The 25,471-nt window shown below is 40.1% G+C and overlaps 3 protein-coding genes across 4 annotated transcripts; 2 read left to right on the plus strand and 1 right to left on the minus strand.

The window, feature by feature from the left end:
* The first annotated feature begins 41 nt into the window (after window positions 1–41).
* Window positions 42–6,748, plus strand: LOC135343872 (cytosolic iron-sulfur assembly component 3-like). 2 transcript variants are annotated; one of them, XM_064540898.1, is made up of 17 exons: window positions 42–182; window positions 240–281; window positions 344–400; window positions 1,797–1,952; window positions 4,468–4,566; window positions 4,696–4,787; window positions 4,859–4,932; window positions 4,986–5,112; window positions 5,164–5,285; window positions 5,346–5,418; window positions 5,470–5,521; window positions 5,591–5,632; window positions 5,780–5,854; window positions 5,909–6,035; window positions 6,234–6,330; window positions 6,399–6,443; window positions 6,573–6,748. In XM_064540898.1, exons 1-17 carry the CDS (start codon window positions 114–116, stop codon window positions 6,679–6,681), a joined length of 1,458 nt encoding a protein of 485 aa, XP_064396968.1. In that variant the 5' UTR covers window positions 42–113; the 3' UTR covers window positions 6,682–6,748. The 2 variants fall into 2 exon arrangements, with proteins under 2 accessions (XP_064396968.1, XP_064396969.1); XM_064540899.1 differs by having other exon boundaries at window positions 49–190.
* On the minus strand, window positions 6,620–14,425 carry LOC135343873 (serine-threonine kinase receptor-associated protein-like). The gene is made up of 7 exons (XM_064540900.1): window positions 14,207–14,425; window positions 9,806–9,941; window positions 9,646–9,727; window positions 9,426–9,598; window positions 8,976–9,113; window positions 8,776–8,912; window positions 6,620–6,909 (listed from the first exon to the last, which is right to left on the minus strand). The coding sequence occupies exons 1-7, from the start codon at window positions 14,313–14,315 to the stop codon at window positions 6,746–6,748; spliced, it is 939 nt and encodes a 312-aa protein (XP_064396970.1). The 5' UTR covers window positions 14,316–14,425; the 3' UTR covers window positions 6,620–6,745.
* A 254-nt stretch (window positions 14,426–14,679) lies between these two features.
* Window positions 14,680–25,219, plus strand: LOC135343874 (ras-related protein Rab-21-like). Its single transcript, XM_064540901.1, has 6 exons — window positions 14,680–14,977; window positions 15,327–15,386; window positions 16,185–16,292; window positions 16,354–16,472; window positions 22,342–22,430; window positions 24,955–25,219. Exons 1-6 carry the CDS (start codon window positions 14,843–14,845, stop codon window positions 25,107–25,109), a joined length of 666 nt encoding a protein of 221 aa, XP_064396971.1. The 5' UTR covers window positions 14,680–14,842; the 3' UTR covers window positions 25,110–25,219.
* The last annotated feature ends 252 nt before the right edge of the window (window positions 25,220–25,471 follow it).

Raw genomic sequence — 25,471 nt, forward strand, 5'->3', positions numbered from 1 at the left:
TGAGCATTTTTGTAATCTCGGGGGGGCCGGGGGGGGGGGGGGGCACATGCCACATGTGCTGCGCTGGTACATGTACATGGTGGACATAATAGCCAGAGCATAATATAATAGCTATGGCAGGACAGGGATTCAGTAGCGCTCTGAAACTGACAGATTTAAATGATTTCATTACTCCATCTCAAGTAAGTCAGTAAGTTTAATAGGATACTGTAGACAATGTACAATGTACCCCTCCTCAGGAGTGCATCATGCCTGTCAAGATAGATAAATCTTCTTCCAAGGTAGAACTGTTTAAGATGGTATAGTTATAATTATAGTAACAGTTTTGAGACATGTTATTTAGGCTGGTGCCGCTGCAGTATCTATCGACAGTGACGGAACATATCTGGAACTCGATGAGGTGAAGTTACTCTGCTGTATACACGGAAGAGTTAGACTCGCAAGCCGTCACTGTTCGCGTCAATTGACTGGTCAAACTCTGTAGAGACTCGTGTAACGTTGCCACGATATTTGATATATGTGGCAACTAACTGCATGCGGTTACCACAAGATCGTTGATGGTGACGTATCACTAGAAAACTCTACGTATCACATGCAGTATACTGACGTCACGAAAACGGCAGCCACTTAGAATCTTATCTGATATACTGACTGTGCAACACGAGTCTCTACACGGAGTTTGACCAGTCTACTGCTCGCCTGCAACAGTGACGGCTTGCAAATCTACAAAAGAGTACATTGTAAGAAGATGTTTTTGTAAGAGGGTGCTGAGGTGGCCAAAGGCCACTGATAAATTGGGGGTCCGGGGGGGGGGGCTTGCCCCCAGCAAATTTTGGCATTCTACATTCCCGGATATTAAATTCTAAGCAAATTTCGTATAAGATTATCAGTACAGTAGAACCTTGATTATCCGGCCCTCCATTATCCGAAACCTCGATTATCCGGCTTGGCAGTTTTCTTTTTATCAGATTAAATAATTCTGAAAATGGGCGTGTCCCTCAAATGCGCATGCGCGTTGCAGCTGTTACCATGGATACATGCCTGCTTATCTTCTGCGCATGCACAGACAACCAGTGGCACTGCTGTTTATCAATAAAGTGGATGGATCAAGGCGTGGTTATCTATTCGATTATCCGGCATATTCACTTATCCGGCCTGCTTCTGGAACCAAGGTGTCCGGATAATCGAGGTTCTACTGTATCAAATTTTACACGAGTTTACCAGTACATCTATATAGATTGCAGTGTTAAACTACTACACTGTGTATGTCAATGTACACTGACTAGACTGCGAACGAATGTTTTTCGAAGTGAATAAAAGGCCGAAACGTTTGGCAATGGCACTATAGTTATTGGGGTCTAGTCAATTACACTTGACCTAGCTGGATTTAAGACCCTCTTTAGCCTCTTAGCCTAGCTACTCATGGCAACTTACCATTGATGTCCGTGATGCCATTATGCATTTAAATAGTGCATGCATGGCCTCTGACTTTTGAGTCCGAGTCTTGACCTATGTACTGTGTACGTAACTATAGCTACATAGCTAACTAGCTAGCTAGCCCCTGGCCCTGTGGTATCAAGTTAGCTGTTCTGAACTTCATGGAATAACTAGGAACTAGGTAAGGTAGCTTGAGATAAGGGGGTGCTCGAGCACCCGTGCTACTAGGTAAGGTAGCTTGAGATAAGGGGGTGCTCGAGCACCCGTGCTTACTACGCCCCTGATACATGCATGTATATGATTATGTATAATTATGTAGATACATATACATGTAGTGCTCAATTTTATCATTCATTCAGAAAGGACAAAAGCATTACCTAAAGAAGGCCACGATAACGCTAAGTGATTGTTTGGCATGCAGTGGATGTGTAACATCTGCAGAGACTGTCTTACTACAGCAGCAGAGTCAAGCAGAGCTCCTTCGAGTCATACAGGACAACGAACATTTTAAGGAGGTGTGTGATAATAATTATAAAAATAACTATTTGTATAAATTCCCACTTGGGTTCTGTATCATAGCCAATAGTTCAGCTGTAGTTATTCTCCACTACTTCAATGAAGCTACAGTATACTCCCAGCCCTCTTTTTTATGCCTCGGTGCGCATGCACAAGCGAGGTATACGATAGTGTGTGTGTGTGTGTGTGGACTGCTACAGCTGCTCAAGGATCAATGAAGTGCAAGTTAGAGTTTCTATAAGCTTCTAGTCATGTTTTCTTGGATTTTAATTCGTGGATTTGCAAAACAATTGCTTGGTTCTCGAGTTATGCTTACTTAGAATGCCAGGAGATGACGAGAGAGTATAAGAAAGTCTATATAATTATATTGGAAAGATTGAGGTTGGTACATGCCAAACAATAATATCGTTTTTGTGGTCTTGGCCTTTTTTAAGTAAAACAAGTAAGAGTTTGTATAGGCTTCTAGCAACATTTTCTTGGTCCAACACTTGGGATTTAATGTGGATTTAATGTGGATTTGCAAAATAATGCATTGTTCTCGAGTTATGCCTAGTTTAATTGTTACTTCTTTTCAGAAGAGTGCGTAGCAAAACTTGTCCATGGAGTGTTGCTACTCTGCTCTCTGCACTAGAATGCTAGCTGTTGGTAGCTGCAAGAGTGATAAGAGAGCTGCAAGGCTCGATCTACACTGATGCAGCAACCAGACTTGTACTACTTTTGGCATCCTTTTTAGCAACAATCATGATCGATTATTACTTTCTGAGTTTCCCTGTGAGATGAAAAAATGTTATCATGTGTGTAGCAATTAATACTTATTAGCTAGTAGTTTTTGTTATACATGTAGCTTGAACACATCCACCGAGGCATCAGTACCCGCAATGTGTGTAGGATTGCTAATTAATCCACAAAAATTAAGCCCCTGGCCCCTGCTTCGAAAATTTCCTGCTATAATACGTGATGCTGAGTTTACACAACTGCCCACCATGCGGTTCCAGCTATGCGGTTCCAGCTATACGGTACAATTGTCATGCAGTCAACGGTTCCGTTGACTGCAAGTTCATCAGAAGAGTGATATAATGCAGTGCATGTAGTGATGTATGACTGAGCTGTCTAGCAGAGCAACTCAGCAGCAATAAAACTAAACCAGAATGGAGGCATGCTGAAACATTTGAGAACAGAGTTTTAGTAGTACATGAGATATACATTGTGGACTAGGCTAGGTCCTATAGTCTAGGATCACAGCAAAGAAGCCTGAGAAGTATGGCTCCTGGAGTAGGATCCCAAAGTCAGCTAGCTAACAGAGCAACAAACCAGTCACAATTCTAGCTTTCTATTGTAGTAACCCTCCTTTTCCATTGTTCCTGAGCTGTAAATATGTAAGTTACTTCGAATAAAGGCCGCGTGTAGTTGTTAGATAGATAGCTGCCAACGTGCAAGTTCAAGCTTCTTAGCTCGCTTTTATACGACAACGAAGCTTTAACATCGAAATCTGCCACTTTTAAAACTAAGAACTTGTGTGGAGGGTATCCATGCTGTAAACGCAGTGCTATGGCATCTAGGTGAGTAGACTCACATAATATTATTACAAACAGTCCAGACGACTACTATACCCGCTTGGCACGGCCTCGGGTAATGAGACAATAATAACTTCAAATACAAATATGATGAACTGAATCAGTATACACGTAGCTATGGTCCTTGGGAACATAATTATTAACTGGAAAATGCAAGTGGACTGTCGTCACATGATAGTGAGTGAGACCGAATGGTGCATAAAGTAATGATCAACCATCGCAAAGTTCGCAAATGTTTGATGCTCGCAAAACATTCTAGTAATATGGTATAACTCATAACAGCATTATTTTGCAAATTCTCACATTTCAATCCAAGAAAACGTGTCTAGATGTCTATAGAAGCTCTTATTATAATTGCACTTCATTGATCCATAGATTGAAAAGGAAGGCGATTGGAAACGAAAATTTGTGTGTGAAACACTCCGCGTTATAGGGTGTGGCTAAAACTACAGGGGATTATTTTTATAGTCAGTATGCTCATTACCACCTGTCTTGACTACTCAATAAAATACTACAATGTACTGTACATACATGTAGAAGCAGTGAAATTGATTGATTTTTCTAAAAAGTTTGAGTGTGATGAAATAAATACATTGTAGAGATGGTCATGTGACTTTTAATGTAACAAACACAACGCTAATCGGATACTTCAGTACTGTAGCAACGGTTAAATACTTTGCACCTCTTCTGCCTTGTGCTCTGATACTATGGAATATCAATCGATCTGTATACTCACAATCAGAGTATAGCTGGCATGTATCTACTCTTGGGGATGCAAAATCCAATGCTACTCAGGCACAAATCCAATGCATGCATCCTTGTCCTCGGGGCTTCGTAGGTTTACTGCCATACGTGTAAATTCTGATGTAATGGACAATAACTATAACAAAATTAATTACATCAACGTTGTATTGCTATAGAATTCGGATAATTCATACAGATTGGTGACATTGACAAGGTGAAGGTGGTTGTGCTGTCATTATCGCCGCAGTCCAGAGCATCACTTGCTGTTGACCATAAACTAACTGATGTGCAGCAGGTATTTGAAGCTGTGAGAAGGTTGTTAGTTCAGGCATCATTAGCTATGAAGGACCGATACGTAATAATTATATACATGTATCATACATATAACTGAGATGCACAATTAAGCACTTCTATCAACACACAGGCTGGAGGGAAGTTGGTCACATTTTTCAAAAAGTTGGGTGTTCAATATGTGTTTGATACAACATTTTCAAGAGACTTCAGCCTGCTAGAGAGGTAAGTACATGTATCCATTATAATAATTATAATAAGAGGCATGTATTATGTGTGTAAGCAATTGTGTTCAGCGCACGTGAGTTTGTGAGGAGGTACAAATCTTCAAGTGACAAGTCTTTGCCAATGTTAACTTCTGCTTGTCCAGGTATTTAGTAGGTGTATCCTAAGGTATGTATAGACCATCATTATTGTTTACAGGGTGGGTCTGCTATGCTGAAAAAGTTCATGGAAGCTTTGTTTTACCGTACATCAGCACGGCAAAATCTCCTCAGCAAGTAATGGGATCATTAGTGAAGGATTATTTCGCAAAGCTGTTGATGAAGAGGTAACTGTAATGATCAATGAGCTCACTGCATGGTAATTCATTGATCCACAGACCTGATCAATTATTCCATGTTGCTGTAATGCCCTGTTTTGATAAGAAGTTAGAAGCTTCACGGAGTGATTTCTACGATGATGTTAGTCATTCTAAAGATGTTGATTGTGTCCTAACAACCGGTATGTTGTATATTAATTTGTTTAGGCCATGCACCTATAACTGGTGTTTGATCGTCGCAGGTGAAGTTAACGCATTGATTAAAGAACAGGAAGTAGTTTTAAGCAATCTTGATGTACAACAATTCGACAAGCCGTAAGCTGAGCCTATAAAATGACGTGACTATAATATGTTTCTGTACGCCAGGTTTTCAGGGTCAGGTGTTGACGATATATACGTGCATGCTGGAGGAGGTGCGGTACGTCCCCAATTAAATCTTGTATTGATTTTGTGACAGTGTACATGAATTGTATTTGGATACATGTAGGGTGGATATCTGGAAGCAGTTCTGAATTATTCTGCCAACAAAGTAATTACCACCCACACATGTTTTTGCTAATCGACATGTACACTTACCTGCCTTGCTGTGAGGTTTCATAATTTCCATTGTACTTAGAACTACTTGTTCTAATTATACGAAAGTATACATTGTGTTCATATAATTATTTTTCAACAGCTATTTGGACTTGAACTGAAAGATATTTCATACAAAAATCTTCGTAACAAAGATATGAGAGAAGTTGTTGTGAAAGTAAGTGTGAATCACTGTGCTAGCTGTTAGTCATTGTCTGTTGTGCTTTTTTAGATCGATGAAAAGACAGAGCTAAAATTTGCTGCAGCCTATGGATTTAGAAACATTCAAAACCTTATGCAAAAACTGAGGCGGGGACGCTGTAATTACCATTTTGTTGAAGTAATGGCATGTCCAAGTGGTAAGGAGGACTGAATTGTATACCATGCAGCAGAAGTAGGGCGTTTTTCGAGGGTAGAGCTGTTACACAAAAATTAAAACTGGCATGCACCGGTATTTCAAGTGCGTGCAAAGCTCTTGTTGGGTGCATGCTAGCTAGCTGGCATTGAACTGCAAAAATGCTCCGTTGCACCATGTATATAATACTCTTTTATTATAGGTTGCCTAAATGGTGGTGGCCAAATACATGCATCTCTCAAAGCTGATGCTGCAAAAGTCATTCTCCCTCAAGTTGAACAAATCTATAATGGACTGAAGTAAGATTATACACCAGTTGCTTTAATTTCTCTATGTGCATCTCTACACGTATGTATCTTTTGTGTAGAGTGAAGTTACCGGAAGAGAATGAAGCCGTGCAAGTTTTGTATAGGTATACATGCACTCCGTCACAATCTCTGTCACATGTGACTCTATACTTAGAGTCCATGGTAGCTAGGTGAAATTGTTGCACAGCACACACTTAATAACGATCATGACATTGTGGTTTCCACTGCTCTAGGGAATGGCTGCAGGGTGACAGTGTGGAGAGCTGTAGTATTGAAAAGCTGCTTCATACAACTTATCATCACATTGAAACACAAACTACATCGCTTGCAATTAAATGGTAGACAGTAGTAGACATTTTTTATTTAATGTGAGAATCTGATCGTTGCAATGAACAAGGTTTAGAGTTTATGTGTCTGAAGTACTTTCAGAACATTTCCAAAGGCCGTATGATTTTCCAACTGTGTTAAGCCACAGTCTAATGGTTCCATCCTCAGACCCAGAGCAATAAACCTGACCATCAGGACTGTATCGAACACAGTGTACTGGTCCAAAGTGCCCTTTATACGATTCTGAAGAAAGAGAGCATTTGTAACAGCTGTTATTTTGATACCAAAACCTGGTTTCAGTATCACACTGCCCACAAATAAATTATACATGCATGTACTCAAGTGAGTCCTTCACTTAATTTGAAACAAAAGCGTAGTATGCCTGGAAAGATATACAATTATCTCAGGTAGGTTAAGGCCGTTTTTTATTGAAATTGAAGAAAAGTGTACTATAACCCTTTCCTTGCCATTCGTGAAATCTGGAACAGGAGCGTCTTTAGGTCGATCAATTAGTGTGGATCCGGCCTCACCACGCCTCCAAGTCATTCTATTAGTCTAGATCCGGCTAGCAATTCTAGCTGGGACTCCCAGTTCTAGCTCCTTTTGTTTAGCGTGTCAGAGACTGGGAGAAGATGATTGGCACTCCCTGGCTCCTTTGGATGTACAGCTGTCCAGATCCCTAGAACATACCCTCCATTCTGACGAGTTATCAGTGCATAGGGTGCTTACTAGATTCTTGCCAGCCAGTACAGTTCAAGCTACACACAGCACCGCTCAACTATTCTCTACCCCATTATCTAGCTAAATCTGGTCCAACTAGACAGCAGACACAGCTAGTTAATTCAGTAAAGCCAGGGGTAGCCCTACTTCTACGGTTGTTCAGTACCCACGGTAACAATTCCTCTGGGCTGGGCTAACTAGTTGAGCCACGCCTCCCAATTCTCAAGGCTAGGTACATGTCTCTGTCTAGCTGCTTCTTCAGCTTCTTGCTCAGTTTTGTGGCTTAGAGAAAGGCCAGCTACTCAGGGGGAAGAGTCCAGATGAAAGTCTGGCAGCCAGGTGACGTCCAAACGGTCAGTTATTCTTTCCACCAACTTTTTAATCTAGTCTAGTCCTGCTTGCACTGCTACTACTACTGCTGCCTACTGCTGCTACTCTTCCTAGCTAGTCAAAGGTTTCTTTTTTTTTTTTTTTTTTTTTTATAACTACATATGCACAAAGAGACATCAAAGCTTACATCAAAGGACACAGATTTTTAGCCTACTTGACTGATAAGGCGGTTACCTAGACTACAGTTTGTTTGTCAGGGAGGAGCTCACATACAACTTCATCTAATTCATCATAACGATTCCTTACCCATTGTTGTAATTTCTACAACAGATTGCCAAGGAAAGAGATAAAGAACTACCATTTTTTGTAAAAAATGTTGTCAATTACACATTATTTTTCACAAAATGTATTGTAAACAGGAATACCTTTTATCTGATAACATTATTACCATGGTTACTATCTTGATATGTGTGTTAACTGTGACCAAATATGACTTACCTTAACAATTGTTTTGAAAATGCTGCCTCCAATACCAAGTTGTAGAAAGCAATATTGGTATCAAAAGAAAGCTTTTAGTGAGGTTTACTAAAAACAAAGTGGATATTTGGTGTGAGCTCATTTTAGCTCTGATTATAGCAACTTTATTGAAAAAATGCTCAAAAAACGTGAAAATTTATGATTTGTATGCTTATTGTACAAAATACGTGATAGCAGCCCTAAATATCCACTTGGTTTCTATTGCACTGTAGTAAGAGCTTTCTTTTGATACTAATATTGAACCATGAAAATTATTATTGGAGACAGCGTTCTTTGGTTTAAGTAAATAGCAAGTTAATGTACACAAGGCAGTAACCATGGCAACGGTGTTATCATCCTGATCCATTTTACGTATCTAATATGAATCCCGAATAAAAAGGTACACAATGAAACCATTACACAATGACAATGAATAGACAGCAATGCGCCCTCATTTATGGCCTGTATTTGTGAAACGGCCTTAACCAACCTGAGATTGTACGCTATGCACATGTAAAGCTGCATGCACATGAAAGCTATTACCTAGCATACTCCCATCCTCGTAAGAGCACTTGTAAATTTTGAAATCTTCTCCACCAGTGACAAATGTTGACAGGTCAGGACTTACGGATGCAGAGTATGTTTCAGTAGGCATTGCGAAGGACTTGATCAAAGTCATCCTGGAATAATAATTTGATAATACACAACTAGCTATATCTAGTACACACTTATTATGTACTTACTCAGATGTGTCAACAAAGCTGACCAGTTGGCCATTGGCAACAACCAGTAATTTTCTTTCGTGTGACAGCTCCAAACTAGTTGCAGGAGACTCAAGCACCAACGTTTTCACACAGGTCCCCACCCTAGTGTCCCATAAGCTGTAAAAACAAGGAGAATAAATGAATGCTGTTTGAGCAAAAGATCAAGAATGTTAGTTGATCATGAGACCTACACGTACAGCCAATGAGAAGAGGCTGGACACGTGTCATCAATAACTAAACGAAATAAGTCTAGCGCCTTAGAACCATGCATGCAGCTATAAGCCATAACGCTCCGCTCGCATAGCAATTAATGATGCTTAATAAAGCATTCACCCCATGCGTAGAGCTTCATCGCACACGAAAACTTTTTATTGTTAACGAATGATTGCAAATCTATAAAAGCAACGATTACACTATAAGAAAAGTTACCATAAATCCTCATCTTCAGCACATGAAATTATGAGATATTCACTGCTCCAAACAGAACATTTGATTGCAGATTTGTGTCCATTCAGCTCTATTTCAGGCTTGCCAGAGCAGTTATTCAAATCGAAGATACGAAGAGTCTTATCGTTACACCCAGTCAGTAATTTCGTGCCACTCTACAAACACTTTCAAGGGCATAGATTTCAAGTATTAATAACTATACCTCACAGAAGTCGACTGCTTTTACAATGTGTTTGTGGGTAAATGAAAACTGCTCTGTTCCACTTTGTGCATTCCATAATTTTCTGCAATGTTTATGAGCGAAAGTAGACATTATTTTAAAATGGTCATTGTATGTAATCCATGTGGTTACCAATACTTACGCTGAGAAGTCAGCAGCCCCTGTAGCAGCTCTAGATGCATCCTTGTTTAAGCAGGCACCCCAAACAGCGCCTTTGTGCCCTTGAAATGTACCAATCCAATCTCCCGTCTCCCCTTTTCTCAGCATTGGCTTTCCATCTGCAATGGAGACAGCTAGATCGCTAACAAGTGAAGTAACAATGTTTGCACGTTTTTCAAGTCTCATGAATATTACCTGCACAACTGTTATTTCCAGTGCATACAAAAATAATTTAGGACCTGAAACTTCGTGATTATGATCACAGTATATACGTACGTACAGTAGACTCTCTCTATTCTGGCTCTCTGCAGTATATGGCCACCTCGGCCACTTGGTTTGGCATGGATTGACGTTTATTATGGCCGGATGACGTTTGGGTGTGGTTTGGGAGATAATTAAAATTGGGGATTACACTTCAGTAGAAATTCAGACATTATGAAGTATTGAGGTGGCCATACTGCAGAGAGCCAGAATAGGGAGAGTCACTGTACGTATAGACTTAGCCTCGATTCAAGGCCGCTTGAAAAAGGCGGCCTGGTATACCTTGTATGCGCATGCGTGTACATTACCCCAAAAAGGGGGTAATCCGTGTATTTGTGGATACTGTCAGTAAAATAAACCGTATACTATTTGTATTCTGATTTTACAGTCCGTTACATAGAAGTATTGTGCAAAGATGACTGACTTCTTACGCCCTTTATTGTATCAAGCTAAGTCTCTACTTAACGACACCCTACACTGTAAGGCTACAGATGTTATAGGAAAGGCATGATGTGTTCCTGTCGGTCCCCTGATGAGGCTGTGGTAATATAGACCAGGCAAGTGTTCTGCTACTAAATATTGCGTTTATGTTCGACAAGAAGTCATTGCTGAAGATAAAGAAGCTAATGATTACTCCTGAAAGCTTTTAATAAGCTTTAACTCGACACTCAGGAAGTTATTCACTCAAGATCTACTGATGTATTAAAGAGTCCACCACTCTTCCTAGCTGGCAGCTCGAGCTGTCTGGGAGGCTTTCTTGAACTGTCTCTTTGGTAAACAGAGAGAAGAAGCAACACTGCTGCAGCATAATTATTCTACTTTGATTAGTGTCTCTGAAAGCTGCCATTGTGGTCACATTGTCATACGTATTATTCCCTTTTGTAACTTTGTCCGTTTTTTTACAATTTGTATGATGAAATTGTAGTCAATTATTTCGCGCATGCGCATACACGGTATACCAGGCCGCCTTTTTCAAGCGGCCTGGAATCGAGGCTAGTATAGACTGTGATCATCATCACAAAATTTTTGTGCTTTCCACAATTTTCGTTTTGTTGTTTGACCACAGCCATGCATGTATCCTAGGATATAATGAATGTACACCCTGGCATTTGTACCCCTGAGAGTTTCCATGGATATTCCTTACCGTATAGCGGGTAATTTTCGTGGGGTAAAAATTCGTTATTTTTGTGGCCAAGCTAACCTCCACGAAATGTTGATGTAGGCGTGGCTTACCGTAACGTATGAATGCAATGCAGGAAACGAGACAGATAAACGAATTTTTTACCCTACTAGTTTGCAACTACTTGTGGTCGGCTGTGGAATGCACCAGCCGCATGAAACGTTTTCTGTTTAGTTATAGTTGGGCGGAGTCCAACCAACTGCGTGGGGTTGGGCACCACTCCAATGTCAGGTTTTGTTCCACTGCAGAAATGTTGCAGCCCAATCAGATTGCAGAGTTCAAGTGCTGAAGGCATGGCTCATTAATGAACGAGTAACTCTCAAAATGCAACAATAATAGACAAGCCAGCTTGATCCAGGAACACACCACGTCAGTTAGAGCTAGTGGCAGGCAAAAGAGACTCCTGCAGAGCATTCTCTGAGCTTTGCGGTTACCGGCCGCCCACTTGGAATTAATGCTTAGCCACATCCTAAAGCTACATGTAAGTACCAGTGGAACAAAACCTGACATTGGAGTGGTGCCCAACCCCACGCAGTTGGTTGGATTCCGCCCAACTAGCTTAGTAATTATAAAGGACGGTTTTAGGTTACTGGGTGGAGGGTTAAAATTAAACTGTTTGGCTCTGGAGCAGAAATGTTCATGAGTTCTAATATTAACGGTTCAATGCCAGGAAACCACACCCACCAATAGTTTGCATATAAAATACTGGTGCGTGGAAGTTTATCCAGTTTTGTGGCTCACAAAAATTTCCCGCTATACGCATACAAGCTGTCTTACCACAACTCATAATTATGGCGTTTATACCATAGATTGGGGATTAATTGGCAACATATAAGCTAAGCTATCAGTTAAACCAGAACTCCTGGTTCAACACCTTACTCTTTCTTATGTATACTTGATCTGATCTTGTTTGATTTTTTAGTAATCATTATTATGCCTTGGTGCGCATGCGCAAAATGAAAAGGGAGCTGCAAGGCTCTGTTGATGCAGCCATTAATTTTAGATGGCATTGATCATTTTAACAACAATCATGGTCGTCATTACTCACTCTTTGAGTTTCCGTTTCCCTGTGTTTCTCCTGTATGCAGCAAAATAAAAGCTATTAAATACATGTAGTAGCTTTACGATGTAGCTTTGGCACCTCACCGAGGCATCAGCACCCACGTAGCTTTTATTCAGTAAGTTTTGCATAACGACTTCCCAAAAAATGGCTGAAGGGTGAATGTCAGCAAGATGACAATGAGAGTTATGATTGATATGTCTTGTGTCAGTTGTCTGCTCTACCTGTCTATAAGCTAGCTAGTGGTGCGCATGTGCCAGTGAGGTATACGGTAGTGTGTTTGTGTGCATGTGTGTAGACTGCTACAGCTGTTCAAGGATCAATGAAGTGCAAGTAAGGCTTCTAGTCACGTTTTCTTGAATTTTAATTCGTGGATTTACTTCGTTCTCGAGTTATGCCATAGTTTTGCTTACTTGGAATGCCATTGCAGCCTTTTCAGAAGAGCACGTAGCCAAACTTGTTTACCAAGTGTTGCTACTCTACTTAGTAGTTAGCTCTGCACTGGAACGCTAGCTGCAAGAGTGAGAAGAGAGCTCTGCTGATGGCAGCCATTAATTTTAGACTTCATCGATCGTTTTTAACAACAATCATGGTCGATTATCACCCACTGTTTGAGTTTTGCATGCAGCAAATGAAAAAATGTTCATTATGTGTATAAAATTAAGCTATTAGATGTTATGTAACTTTGGCATCTACCGAGAAAATTTCGAAATTGTAATAGACAGCTCGTCCTCATCAAAATTTCAAAATTTTCTGAAGGGGAAACTAAAGTCGAAGTTGCAGTGGCTTTAGGCTACTTAATTATTAAAACGCGGTCTGAAATCGAGGCTACACGTACAATTGATCGCCTCGTAGAACGGCTATTAATTACCGAGGGCATAAAAAGAAAAGAGGGCATGCTTGTCAACTCGCAATGTGTACTGTGCAGTTAATTACTGATGAGTCAGCAGGATATACTGCCAACCGCCCACTAGGGAAGTAGGTTAGAAGAGCGTCCTAGAAGTAGGTTAGTGGCTACTCCTAGTAGTAAGAGAAGACTCGTCTTATCTGAAGTATCGAAGACAGCGTGGTTCTCCACAAGTGATAATTAATTAAAGTAGGGCCAAGTTTATCTTTTGGGGCTGAAAACTTATGTTGAAGTTCTGGTGTCGCATAATTTGAGGGTCGCATGAAGATCTACGGTAGCGATCAATAAAATAATGTAGATTCACATGCGACCCTTGCGATAACAGAATTTCAACAAAAGTTTTCAACCTCCAAAGATGTACTTCTAGCTACTACAGTGTTGTAGCCTCAATTTAGGAAGATACATACAATAGCTGTCAACTGCTCCAGAGCTCTTAGTAGACATTTTCGTGGGTTCTAATATTCGCGGTTCAATGCCAGGAAATCACACCTGGCCACCAATAGCTCTTTGCATGTAAAATACCAGTGCGTGGGAGTTTATCCCGGTTTTAATTTTCGTGTTAACTACTCATCCCTCAAAAAAGCAAAATGTCTCGTTATACGGTGGTACTACCGGTTTAATTAAGGCGACCCTCGAAATTTTCAACACCCTCGATCAGATAATTTTCTAACCTAAAAGTAATGACAGCTGCGTTGACAATTACCGTCGCGTCCTAACATCCTAGCCTCGATTCTAACCCATTGGATTTTAAGAGGCTAGAAATCGAGGCAAGGAGACTGAGTAGAGCTACCTTCAATTAGATGCGACCCTCGATCTAGATTAATATGCGACACGACATAATTTTTCAACCTCCAAAAGAAGCAACCTCTGGCTTCGTTAAAAAGTGTCGCCTTGTGATATTCGATTACGTTATCTATATTTTTCTATGTAGTATTTTGGTAGTTGGTTATATACAATAGTCACTATAGCAGCATACCTTTGGAGGCACTAATTAAATAGTAGCCAGATGAAGTACTTTCACTATAATGGAGCTGAACCACAGGTCGAGTATGTCCAGGACATGAAAGGGGAACTTGCTTCAACATACTAATGATAATAAATGTACTAGAATATTTTGCGGGTGAAAAACCTTCGCGAATCAGGGATCGTGATTTTATTGTTGGCAGCCCATAATTAATAGTGGCGTTAATTAGCTAAGGTCAAGTAGTTCCAGCCTCCTAGTAATACCTGGTAATTTTTGTGGGGCAAAATATTCGTGGTTTTCGTGGTTGGAGGTCTGACCACGAATATTTTACCCACGAATGAAGCGACCTTGCCTACCTTTACCTACAATCCAAGCAGCAACCACAAAAATATCCCACCAAAATAATTATTAATGTCTCAATAATTATTATTATGAATATTTTGTCCCCCGCTATACGGTATTACGTAATTACTGATTTTGACCTTTGGACTATGGTCACATGACGGTTAAACACATCTTAATTCATCTGGACTTACAAAAATATTACGCCAGGAATTAAGAAAGATACCTGCCGTACACTGTTCTCTGACACTGTCTACGTTCTCCTCTATCATACCTGGTGGAGTCTTCTCATTTTGTAATACAGCAATGGCCAGTCAACCTCGTACTGGTACTGTGAAAGCAAAAGTAGTACTGTTGGGTGAGGGGGCTGTAGGCAAAACTTCAATTGTTCTTCGCTATGTTGAGAACAGATTCAACGATAGACATGATTCAACATTACAAGTGAGTTGTCACTCGACAAGCTGTAGTATTTTAATAGCGGTAAGATCTCGATTTAAGACGACGTAACAGTATTCCTTTACATGACGTACCTGTATCCATCAATCACAAACACAAATTAAATCCTTAAACACACAAATTTGTCTTTTTGCAATTACTGCCTGTTGTTTTTCCTGGCTATCATTTACAAACGCTAAGTTTTCTGTATCTGAACATATTAATTTTGCTGACTCAGCAACACATCATGTTGCTCCTACATGTCATACCTCCTCTGGTACAGGCCGTACTTAATCCCATGTTGTGGTGTTACAGACATGCATGTAAAGTTTATGACTCATCGCCTTTTTATTAGGCATCTTTTCTTCAAAGAACACTGAATATTGGTCCAAAACGGATTCAGCTGGCAATTTGGGTAAGTGCATAAGCACGTATCGTAATATAATAATTATAGCATACAGTAGACTCTCGGCTACGGCCACCTCGGCCGTTTGAGCTAGATGTGTACCGCACAAAACTCAACCTAAAATGCGGCCACTCGCTTTTCCGTATACTGGCCAGTACTGGCTACGCCCCAAACCTAGGTTTTCAATGTGAATTTTTATACGCTTATTAGTAATAAACGTATAAATGTATTACAGCCGGACATGATGTTTTGGGTGTGTTTTGGATTACACGTAAATTGAGAGCAGAATGATTCATTATCCTTTATTATCCTCGAGACAAGAGAACTGCAAAATTAGTCATTAGATTATCAAGGTATGGTCGGTTTTTTAACCGCAGAAAATACAGCTATTCTGGCCAAGCTATGTTTTAGAGTGCAATATGAGATTAATACCAGTGCATGAGGATTATAAAGGACGGAAATTGGTCAAAAACTGAACAGTATACATGTGGCCAGAAGACAGACCATACAGAGACTCCAACGTTCGGTCACAAATTGACCGGGCAGAATTATCACGTGGCTTGTGTTCGAGAACAACCATACTTCTAATCGTTTATGATGCAGTTCTAAATAACATTTTTAGCCGCGGCCGTTATTCGAAAACGATACGTTGTCGTTGACAGCGTGCAATCACTCGACAAGAACTTTCATGCTGTCAATGACGACAGGCAATTATTAACCGGATGTGATACGGGATTAATTGCTGCACAAGTTCCATTGCACTAATGGCACATCATACAATTATTGCAATAATCAATAATCATGTAGGATACTGCTGGACAAGAAAGATTTCATGCTCTTGGTCCCATTTACTACCGTGATGCACAAGGTGCAATTGTTGTGTATGATATCACTGATGTGGACTCCTTCACAAAGGTGTGGCTATAATTAGATATAAAATTTCCTTGTCACTGTAAAACAACAAATTTCCTTTCAGGCCAAAAACTGGATCAAAGAACTCCGACGTATTGTTGGAGAAGATATTGCAGTTTGTATTGTTGGCAACAAAATTGATTTGGAAAAAAATCGAACGGTACTAACTACAGAAGCTGAAAGGTATATTGGTTTGTATTCAATGTGTTGCAAAAATGCAGTACCTCGAAAATAACCGGGGTATTTTGGGCAACAAAAAAGATGTAGAAAAATCGTACTGTAACAATATGCATGATAGCTAAAACGATAGAAGATCGAGGATCTTAATGGAAAAATACCAGATAGACTACTTAACAGTAGTCTATCTGGAATGATCTTCAAGGATAGAAGCATGTATATAGATCTACAATGTAGAAGTTTCAGTGCATTTCCTGAAAAGTAATAACTTGTGAAGGCTATCCATGCTGCGCCATGGCACCCAGGTGAGTAGACTCACTCGAACAAACAAACCAAAGGATTACTATACCCGCTGGCGGCGGCACGGCCACGGGTAACAAGTCACTAAACCACAAAGCTGAGTAGTGGGCTTTGTGATTTAGTGGCTCATTATTGTGAGTACCAGGAGTGCATGAAGGAGAACTACATTGTACTATACACACATCGTTATTGTCAAGGGTGTATGAAGAGAAGAGGGCATGCAAACTCACTACATGTCAGTGAGGATTATAATATATTTTTTTAAAGTGAACTGACGAGTGTCAGACCGTATAGCACAAAGCAGGGTTTCATCTAGGTCTGTCATAAAGTATATACTGATCCATTTTTGACCGATGTTCGACCGGTATAATCCTCACTGCATGTATTAGTTCAACGTGCGAGCAAAAACTGCATTCAATCTATCTGCATATAATAATTATTATACCGCACACAAAATCAGAAATCTATTTTTTAGATACTACTGTATTTTTCCAGTGAATTCCACCGTCCACTTACAGTTTTTGCTCGCATGCTGTTGCATGCCCTCTTCTCTTCATCGCCCTTGTTATTGTCTCAAACACTTGTAAATTGTGTGCTTTGACATGAGCATGTATGGCTAAGGGAGAGCTACAATCAGAAATTCTACTGCTGTGCTTGTAGTTAACCACACTGTTTTGTACAGCCACTTGAAATGTGGGCACATAGTATGACCATAGATTGAAGAGAGAGAGGGATTGGCAACGGAATCGATTCACGTGATGCTTTTACAATGAAGTCCACATAGTAGCTCCATTTTTCGCCTCTAAAACTCCCGTGAAAACCCGGGAAACTTATTGTGTCTAATGCGTGCTTCTCAAAAACCCCTCCAACACTTAACATAATTATACTCCCTGATGGTGAGTATCATTTGGAAATGTATAATCTTGATTTTCGTGAAGTAGCTAAAGGTACACAGAGCGCTTTTTTATGCTTGTGTTCCTATAAGATTGTGTTACTACATGTAAGTAGTGTGTTAATTGTGTCTCAATTGGCCACAAAAATGAGGTGAAGTTGATGTTTAGCTGCAGAACTGCTCGTAGACTTTTTAGAGACAGCGAAAACAATTCTCATGAATTCATTTGGACAGACAAATGCTCCAGCGCTCAAACTTCAAAGTTCGCCTACTAGTGGGCTGCGATGGGCTAGAGTGGGACGCCTCAATGTTCAGGGGAGGTGAAAGATCATCAACTTGCAAGCTATGCCACTCCGCTGCTGAGGACGCGATGCACTTCCTATTGGTCTGCCCAGCTCTCCAGAGTACCAGGGAAATGTTGCTATCACCCCCCCCCCCCACGCTGTCTGCCTACACCTCCTCTCCAAACCTGCTAATAAACTATCTGCTCGGCACATCCAGGCTAGATGACCTCCCCGCAGTGAATTACATACACGGGCTCAGAAAAGCCTGTGCAGATCGACCTAATGATTGTGCAATAATGACATAAACAGTATGTGGCCAATACAGATACTCTCTTTTCAGTGGAGGCAGGAATACAAAGAAGAAGGTGGTTGTGTGAAAGTCTGAAATCCAACTGTAAGTGAGATATTCTTCATGCAAGTTTAGTACTAGCTAGTTGGTTTCTACTGCAGTAATAATATAGTTTAGAAGTGCAAAACACTTATAGTTTAGGCTTGGATATAAGATCATTTTATTGTATAGTAGTTGTGTGTTTCATGTCAAGCTAGGTAGTAACTCTTTTCTTCAGTAAATCTACATAAGATAGTATATCCAAAGCATTATTGCTATATCTCACACATCATTGCTCCTCCAAATGAGAACAGTGTACTTGGCTTAGACGAAAGAAAGGGATAGGCAACGCCCAGCACTTCCGTTGGATGAGGCGAGTTGCTAAAAAGGGGTGTGTGCACTCAAAATGTCAGTAAAGATTTTATAGATTGTAGTATTATAGCAAGCTGTGCTCTTGAGAAGACACCAGATACACTTAGACATAGGCTATTAATCTTTTAGAGCTGCTTATGCAAAGTGATGAGGAAGTGAGCTCCAAAGGGGGTGTCAGTACTCTCTACAAACCATAACAGGTCTGTTCCCAAGTCCTTCAAATGCCATCTCTTCGATCACACAATACAGATAAAGATACTTGTGTTCCACTTTCTAATACCTAAACTGTGTCTTAGAGCACTTCAAACTAGATCGCAAACTTTCTGGACTTCAGACAAACGTTTCATGGTACTGCCACTACTTCACTGCGTTGAGAGCTGGAAAATATACTTTGTTCCATGCAGTTATAAACACACTTTAATTCTGTGAAACGTACATGTTATAAAATTATTCCATATTGGAGATAGAGGTACACAAACTGACAATTTGGGGTTTTTTCACACAAATAAAGCTGAATAAAATAAAGCTCGGCACTAACATAGCAGCTGTAGCTATCAGTAGTGCTGGGTGTATGTGTGCATGATGCCTGATTGCTTTGAATTTCTCTTTTAGGCCCCCTACGATAAAAATAAGCAGATATAGGGATCATTATGTACTTTCTTGAGCGCAACTCGCCTCCAACCAGAGGGTGTGATGTCACACACTGCATTTACCTAGCATCACGTGGGGCGTTGCCTATCCCTTTCTTTCGTTTATCTATGGCTTAGCCAAGCCTAAATGTAGTTCTAGAGTGTTATGCACATAGATGAAGGATAATGTCTATTTACTGCAGTATAAACCAGCTAGATAGTACTAAACTTGCATGAAGAATATCTCACCTCCAGTTGGATTTCAGACTTTCAGACAACTACCACGTGATAGCCCTTGTTCTAAACTTTCCTATTCTCTTTATTAGAATATAGGGCTGCAAAGGCAGCTTGTGCAACATGTTAAAACTGCAAATTTTAGTACGTATTACTTACATGTAAAGTGGGCGGTGGGTGTGGCTAAAACTACTACGGAAGTAAACCAAGTAGTAATCAACACTAATTGCATTCTTCAGCTCATAAAATGATAAGGTCTATTCGAACCTGACCGAGCTTCTGTCTCATTAGCTCATACTTGTTGTTAAACTTCATATAGCCTTGCCAGCAGATGGTGTCTTTGATATGGCATATGGAACGCCATTGCCTAGTTGTTGAGTTTCATCCAGTATAAATTCTTGCTCATGTAAATTGCTTGTGAATACAAATGATCGTTAGAAATGCAGCGAGCGTCACACTAAAAAGCTTGAACTGACCGTGAGACAGACACAAATACATAGACGGATATAAAAAGACAGACGGATAACCGGTCGCTGAGCTTTCCTGCAGTAATCGCTAGTATGGGACGAGCCTCAGGCCAATAACTTAAAAAAACCCTTATGAGAAAATAATTGTTTGCAAGCAAGGTGAGTGTTCCATGTAGTGATCATGCATGGCGCATCAGGTTGTCATACACAGGGGGAAAGGGGGGATATCCCCCGTGGCTCAACCATCCCCCCCTAAAATGTGCGTTCAGGTACTATAGCTGTATGACGAGAATGCAAAGGCAACCCCAAATCCACCAGAATTCACTTACCGTATTACTAGAATATTTTGCTGGTGAAAAACCTTTGCGAATGAGCCAATCAGCAAACAATTTGACCCTTTGCGATCTAACTATTGCGTTCTGGCAAGGATTGTGTGTATTTACTAGTGATAATTTAGGTTTTGCGGATTTTATTGTTGCGAATTGATTAACTCTCGCAAAATTCGTAAATGTTTGATTCTCGCAAAACATTCTAGTAATACGGTACATGTAAAAACAAATTAATTTCCAGGGGGGTATGCCCCTGGGTTCCCTAGCCTGTGGCACACTCGTCACGTGCCTTTATTTCTCCTCTCTACTTTAAAACCCTGTATGACACACTGAATGTGGTAACATGCATGGCGCATGTAGTAATTATGCATGCATGTTATTGTCGTGTTAGGAACCGGCAACACATGGTATATGCATTTGTATATGATCCATGGATTAGAGTAACACTCAACATGGCTCTTGTTTGGTGGTGATGTTACAAATCAGCATACTGTGATACCGTATTACTAGAATACTTTGCGGGTGAAAAACCTTTACGAATTAGCCAAATTAGCAGATAAGTTGACCCGTTGCGATCTGCGTTCTGGCAAGGATCGTGTGTATTTAGTAGTAACACAATACAGTAGACTCTCGCTATTCCGGCTCTCTGAAGTACGGCCACTAGTTGGGCGGAGTCCAACCAACGCTTCGCTCATGGTTGGGTATCAGTATACACGTAGCAGTTTTGTTCCACTGCAAGAAATTTGCAGCCCAATCAGATTGCTGCGTTCAAGCATAGATAAAGAAGAGAGGGATTGGCAACGAAAGTTAAAACGTAGACTTTTGTGCAGGGTGTGTGGCTTAATCCTGAAACGATGCGTGTTGTCCCCCACCGTAATGCCGCGAAACACTTTTTTTATGTTTGAGGCCTTACACAGAGCTTTCTAAGACCCCCCAAAACTTCATTTCCATGCTTTTTGATGATGTGTATTATGTGGAAATTCCCAAAATTGTTTCTAGATTGTTGAGAAAGAGCTACAGGTAATAGCGCTTTTTCACCTCTTTTCACCGTTTTTTTATGGCTATGTACCAATAGCACCTATAATATAGCTAAGATTGTCTAACTAAGTAGTGTCCTGGATCACATATAGCCTCAAGCATAGAAATGAAGTCTAAAATTAGCAGCAGGATTGTTATACTGACAGTAAGACAATCAGTTGTCTCCTCAACCATTCCCAGCCTGTGCTTTACTCGAGGCTGTCTTCCTACGTTGAAGTAGACAGCGTCGAGTAACGCCGGGGCAACACGGATGGTTATTCGAGGTCGGCCAATCCCTTTTTGCTCTATCAAGTGGGAAACCTTACAGCTCAATTTAGCTGACAAGGCGAGCTGGGACACTGTATTTCTCTGGATAATGCAGAAACAGCTCCTGCTGGATATCTACATGTAGGCTACTAGAAAAGAAGCATAGTCTATCTTAGCATCTATGAATGAAGCTTGAACAGTAGTATCTTAATTAAAAGGGCTTGTCTACATTACAATGATCTTTGAGTAACCTTTCGAAAAAATACAGTACAGTAGAACTTGATTATCCGGACACTCTGGTTCCAGAGGCAGGCCGGATAAAAGCTGAACATAAAGGACACGCCCATTTTCAGAGAATATTAAACTTTTGGATATACCCGAGGGCCGGATAATCAAGGTTCTACTGTACTTCTTCTTCGAAGAGACTTCATTGTCAATTGGAGTTTAATTGCTGCATGGTACAAAATTAGAATCCTGCTTTCCACTTTAACAGCTAGTGTACAGTAGAGGCCAAATTAAAGTTTCTGTTCCATTTTTGTAGTACTTTGCTTCATGAGGTTGCACGCAGACCAAACAATTGTTTGAACAAAAGCTTGCAATAGTGTGTTGACCTATACATACGCAAAGTGGATTTGTAGTAATTACTCCATTCTGATGTGTGTAAACAGCAAAACAACACCGCACAATGGAACAGAAACTTTAATTTGGCTTCTTCTAACAATGTGTGACACGTACTATACATTCAACATTTTGTAGTTATGCAGCATCTGTTGGAGCAACTCATTTCAGTACATCTGCCAAGCAGAACAAAGGGATACAAGAACTGTTTCTGGATCTGAGTAAAAGTAAGCTGCAGTTATTATTATTCATTAATGAAATGGCTGGTAAAGAAATTGTATGTCTTGAATATCATTTGCGTGCATGTAAAATGACGTTGTGGCGGATTTTTTATATGGCTTTCTCCCACTTTCTTGTTTCCAAGCTTTTTGGTGATTTCCTGGCCTGTCCTTGGCACCTTTCATTCCTGGCCTGTCCTTGTAAATGTTTTTTTCTGCACTACAGTCAGTTTAAGAGTTTTGAGAATTGTATTAGAAATTGTCCCGAAACAGAAATCTGATGAATTGATCATGGTTCACAAATTAATTAGCTGCTGGCTTTGATGCTCATTTTTCTGTTGTAGCAATCAAATACTATCAAGCACCCTCCTACAGCAATTTCCTAGAAACGCCACTGTCCAGGAAGGATCAGACCTGGAAACTTCATGACTATCTTGTGTATGTACATGTGCTACATGTAATCATTTACGTGTGTTATCAGGAGCACATAAAAGGAGAAGGAGCATTCAAAATACCGTATTAATAGTTATTTTTGTGGGCAATCTGACCTCCAATCTGACCTACACGAAAACGTGGCGTGATTTACCGGAATGCATGCAGTTCCAGCAATGAAGTACAACGACTCATAAAAATCACCGCGTTCACTCAAGATCATGTACTGATGTATTAATGAGTCCACTACTCTTCCTAGCTGGCAGCTTGAGCTGTCTGGGAGGTCTTCTTGAACTGCCTCCTTGATAAACGGAGCTAGAAGAAGCAACACTGCTGCAGCATCATTATAATTTGTGTCTCTAAAAGCTGCCATTTGCATCTTGAACATTTTACCACTTCGTATTTTAACTTACTCCGTTTTTTTTACAATTTGTATGCTGTTAATTATTTCGCACATACCAGGCTGCCTTTCTTTTCGCGGCCTGGAATAGAGGCTAATCCAATGCATGCTCCCCTCCAACACACTTGGAAAAGAAGAAAATATAGTCTTGATTCTTGTGAAGTAGCTAGAGGCATGCTTGAGTTAATTGTTCCTATAGTACCTCTCATGTATGCCCAAATGGCCATACTTTTTCAGACATCAAAACAATTCTCATGAATTAGTTAGAAAAGCCTCGATTAAGAGAAACACAGATGGCACCTTGAGTGGTGCTGCGTTGCCAATCCCTCTCTTCACTCTATGGCTTCTTCAGAAGAGATAAACACGAAGAAGAGGTAAAATAGTGTGACGACGCATAAAATACCTGCCGAGTCAACAAAAAAGTCACGTGGGCATCCTGTCATGCTTCACTCAGGAATGCAATACGAGAGTAACTCATTAGCGAACCTAATGAGAATACCCCTATCACCCTCGGTGCACTGTGTCCCATTAGTCTGTTGCCAGACCAATGTACCCCCTCTGCACGTGATCTGATAGGTGCCAGAGAGAGGGTTTAGTATTTAGAGGTCACTTTCAGTCAAATTGACATCCCAATCAGACACACAAGAATCCACTCGACCTCACGGAGGAGGTTGGTAGTACTTGACCTTTGTTGTTTTTAAAGTTTGCCAGTAGGCAATGGCTCTGATATACATCAAATAATATGAATGTTATTTCAAGTACAGAAGATTTTTCAAATGGTGTGTGCACACAAAATCAACTTTCACAAGATCAATTCTTACCAGATCAACTTTGCATGAGGTCAAGTCTTAGTAGATCAATTCTCATAGAACCAACTTTTCAGAGAGTCAACTTAATCTTGAATCAACTACAAACTTAAAATCCAGAAATTAACTATTTTCAAGGTGTTTTACCTAGCTAGGTTGACAGGAGCCACTAGATCTAGCACAATGCACTTATTCGCAATGGTTCAATTAACCGAAGAGGAAAGATTATATTAAGCATACAAAAATAAGAGACGAAAATGATTTCAATTCTGGAGGTGCAAAAACCACAAGGCTGGTTGCCCAGTCTCAATGCAGTGGACTTTAATCTAATTTAACATTCAATTCTTGTTCTGAATTGATCCTATGACATTTTAAAAGTTGATTCTGTTAAAGTTGACCTCATGCAAAGTTGATTTGGTAAGAATTGATCTCGTGGTGTGAGGCAATCTTTTAAATTTGTACGAGAGTAGAGATAATTATAGCGGGTATATTTCGATGTTCGTGGTTTTCGCTGATTAAGCATGTACCGCGAAGATTTATACCCATTTCCGTTCCAATCCCTACATATCAACACATTTTGTATGCTGAAGATTCTGCAAAAAGAAACCTAGCCATACATGTACCTCAAGAACAAAGCATTATTTTTCAAATCCACTGCAATCCAAAAAAACATGACTAGAAGCATATAGAGCTCTTACTTGCACTTCATTTATGTTGACAGTCTACACACAAACACACACGTATACCTCACTGCGCAAGCGCATAATTATACAACCTACTAGTTGCACCGCGGAAACTATACATGAGTTGTGTGCGTGCTACTTACCAGTATTTTCTAAGACTTGGGACATTAACAGAACCATGCATTATTCTGTTTTCAATACATGTTCTGCAGGGATTATTGATTCAGGATTATCAGCACAGCAACCTAAAAATGACAAGCTTTTTGCTGCCCAAACAACTGGACGAAGAAGTATTATTGTTGAAGATGACTTTTCACAACCAGCAGAGACGCTAGTGAGCACTGATGGTGGTAGTAAATGTTGCTAGAGTTTGTTCTTGTTTTTAAATTTACTATAAGTAATCTTTAAAACGTCACCTATACACTTTTTGTCTTATAAACATTTGTGTGATACGATTCCCACAGTGGGTGGCTCTCACATGTTTTTCTACTCTAGGTGCATACAGACAGTAAGAAGCAATAATTATGGGGTGCCATTGATTTGTGTCACAATAGAAGCGTGTATACAATGTTCGTTGGTGCAAAATTTTCGTATAAGCTAAGCTATCCATTCGTATTTTAAATATTTGTACAGCTCAGGATAGTGACGTTGAATCTATTGCGGTATAATTTCGTAGTTTTATGAACTACATGTACCAATTTAAATATCAAATATTTGTATATACAGCTC

Source organism: Halichondria panicea, chromosome 11 (genome assembly GCF_963675165.1).
Source record: "Halichondria panicea chromosome 11, odHalPani1.1, whole genome shotgun sequence".
Classification (NCBI taxonomy): domain Eukaryota; kingdom Metazoa; phylum Porifera; class Demospongiae; order Suberitida; family Halichondriidae; genus Halichondria; species Halichondria panicea.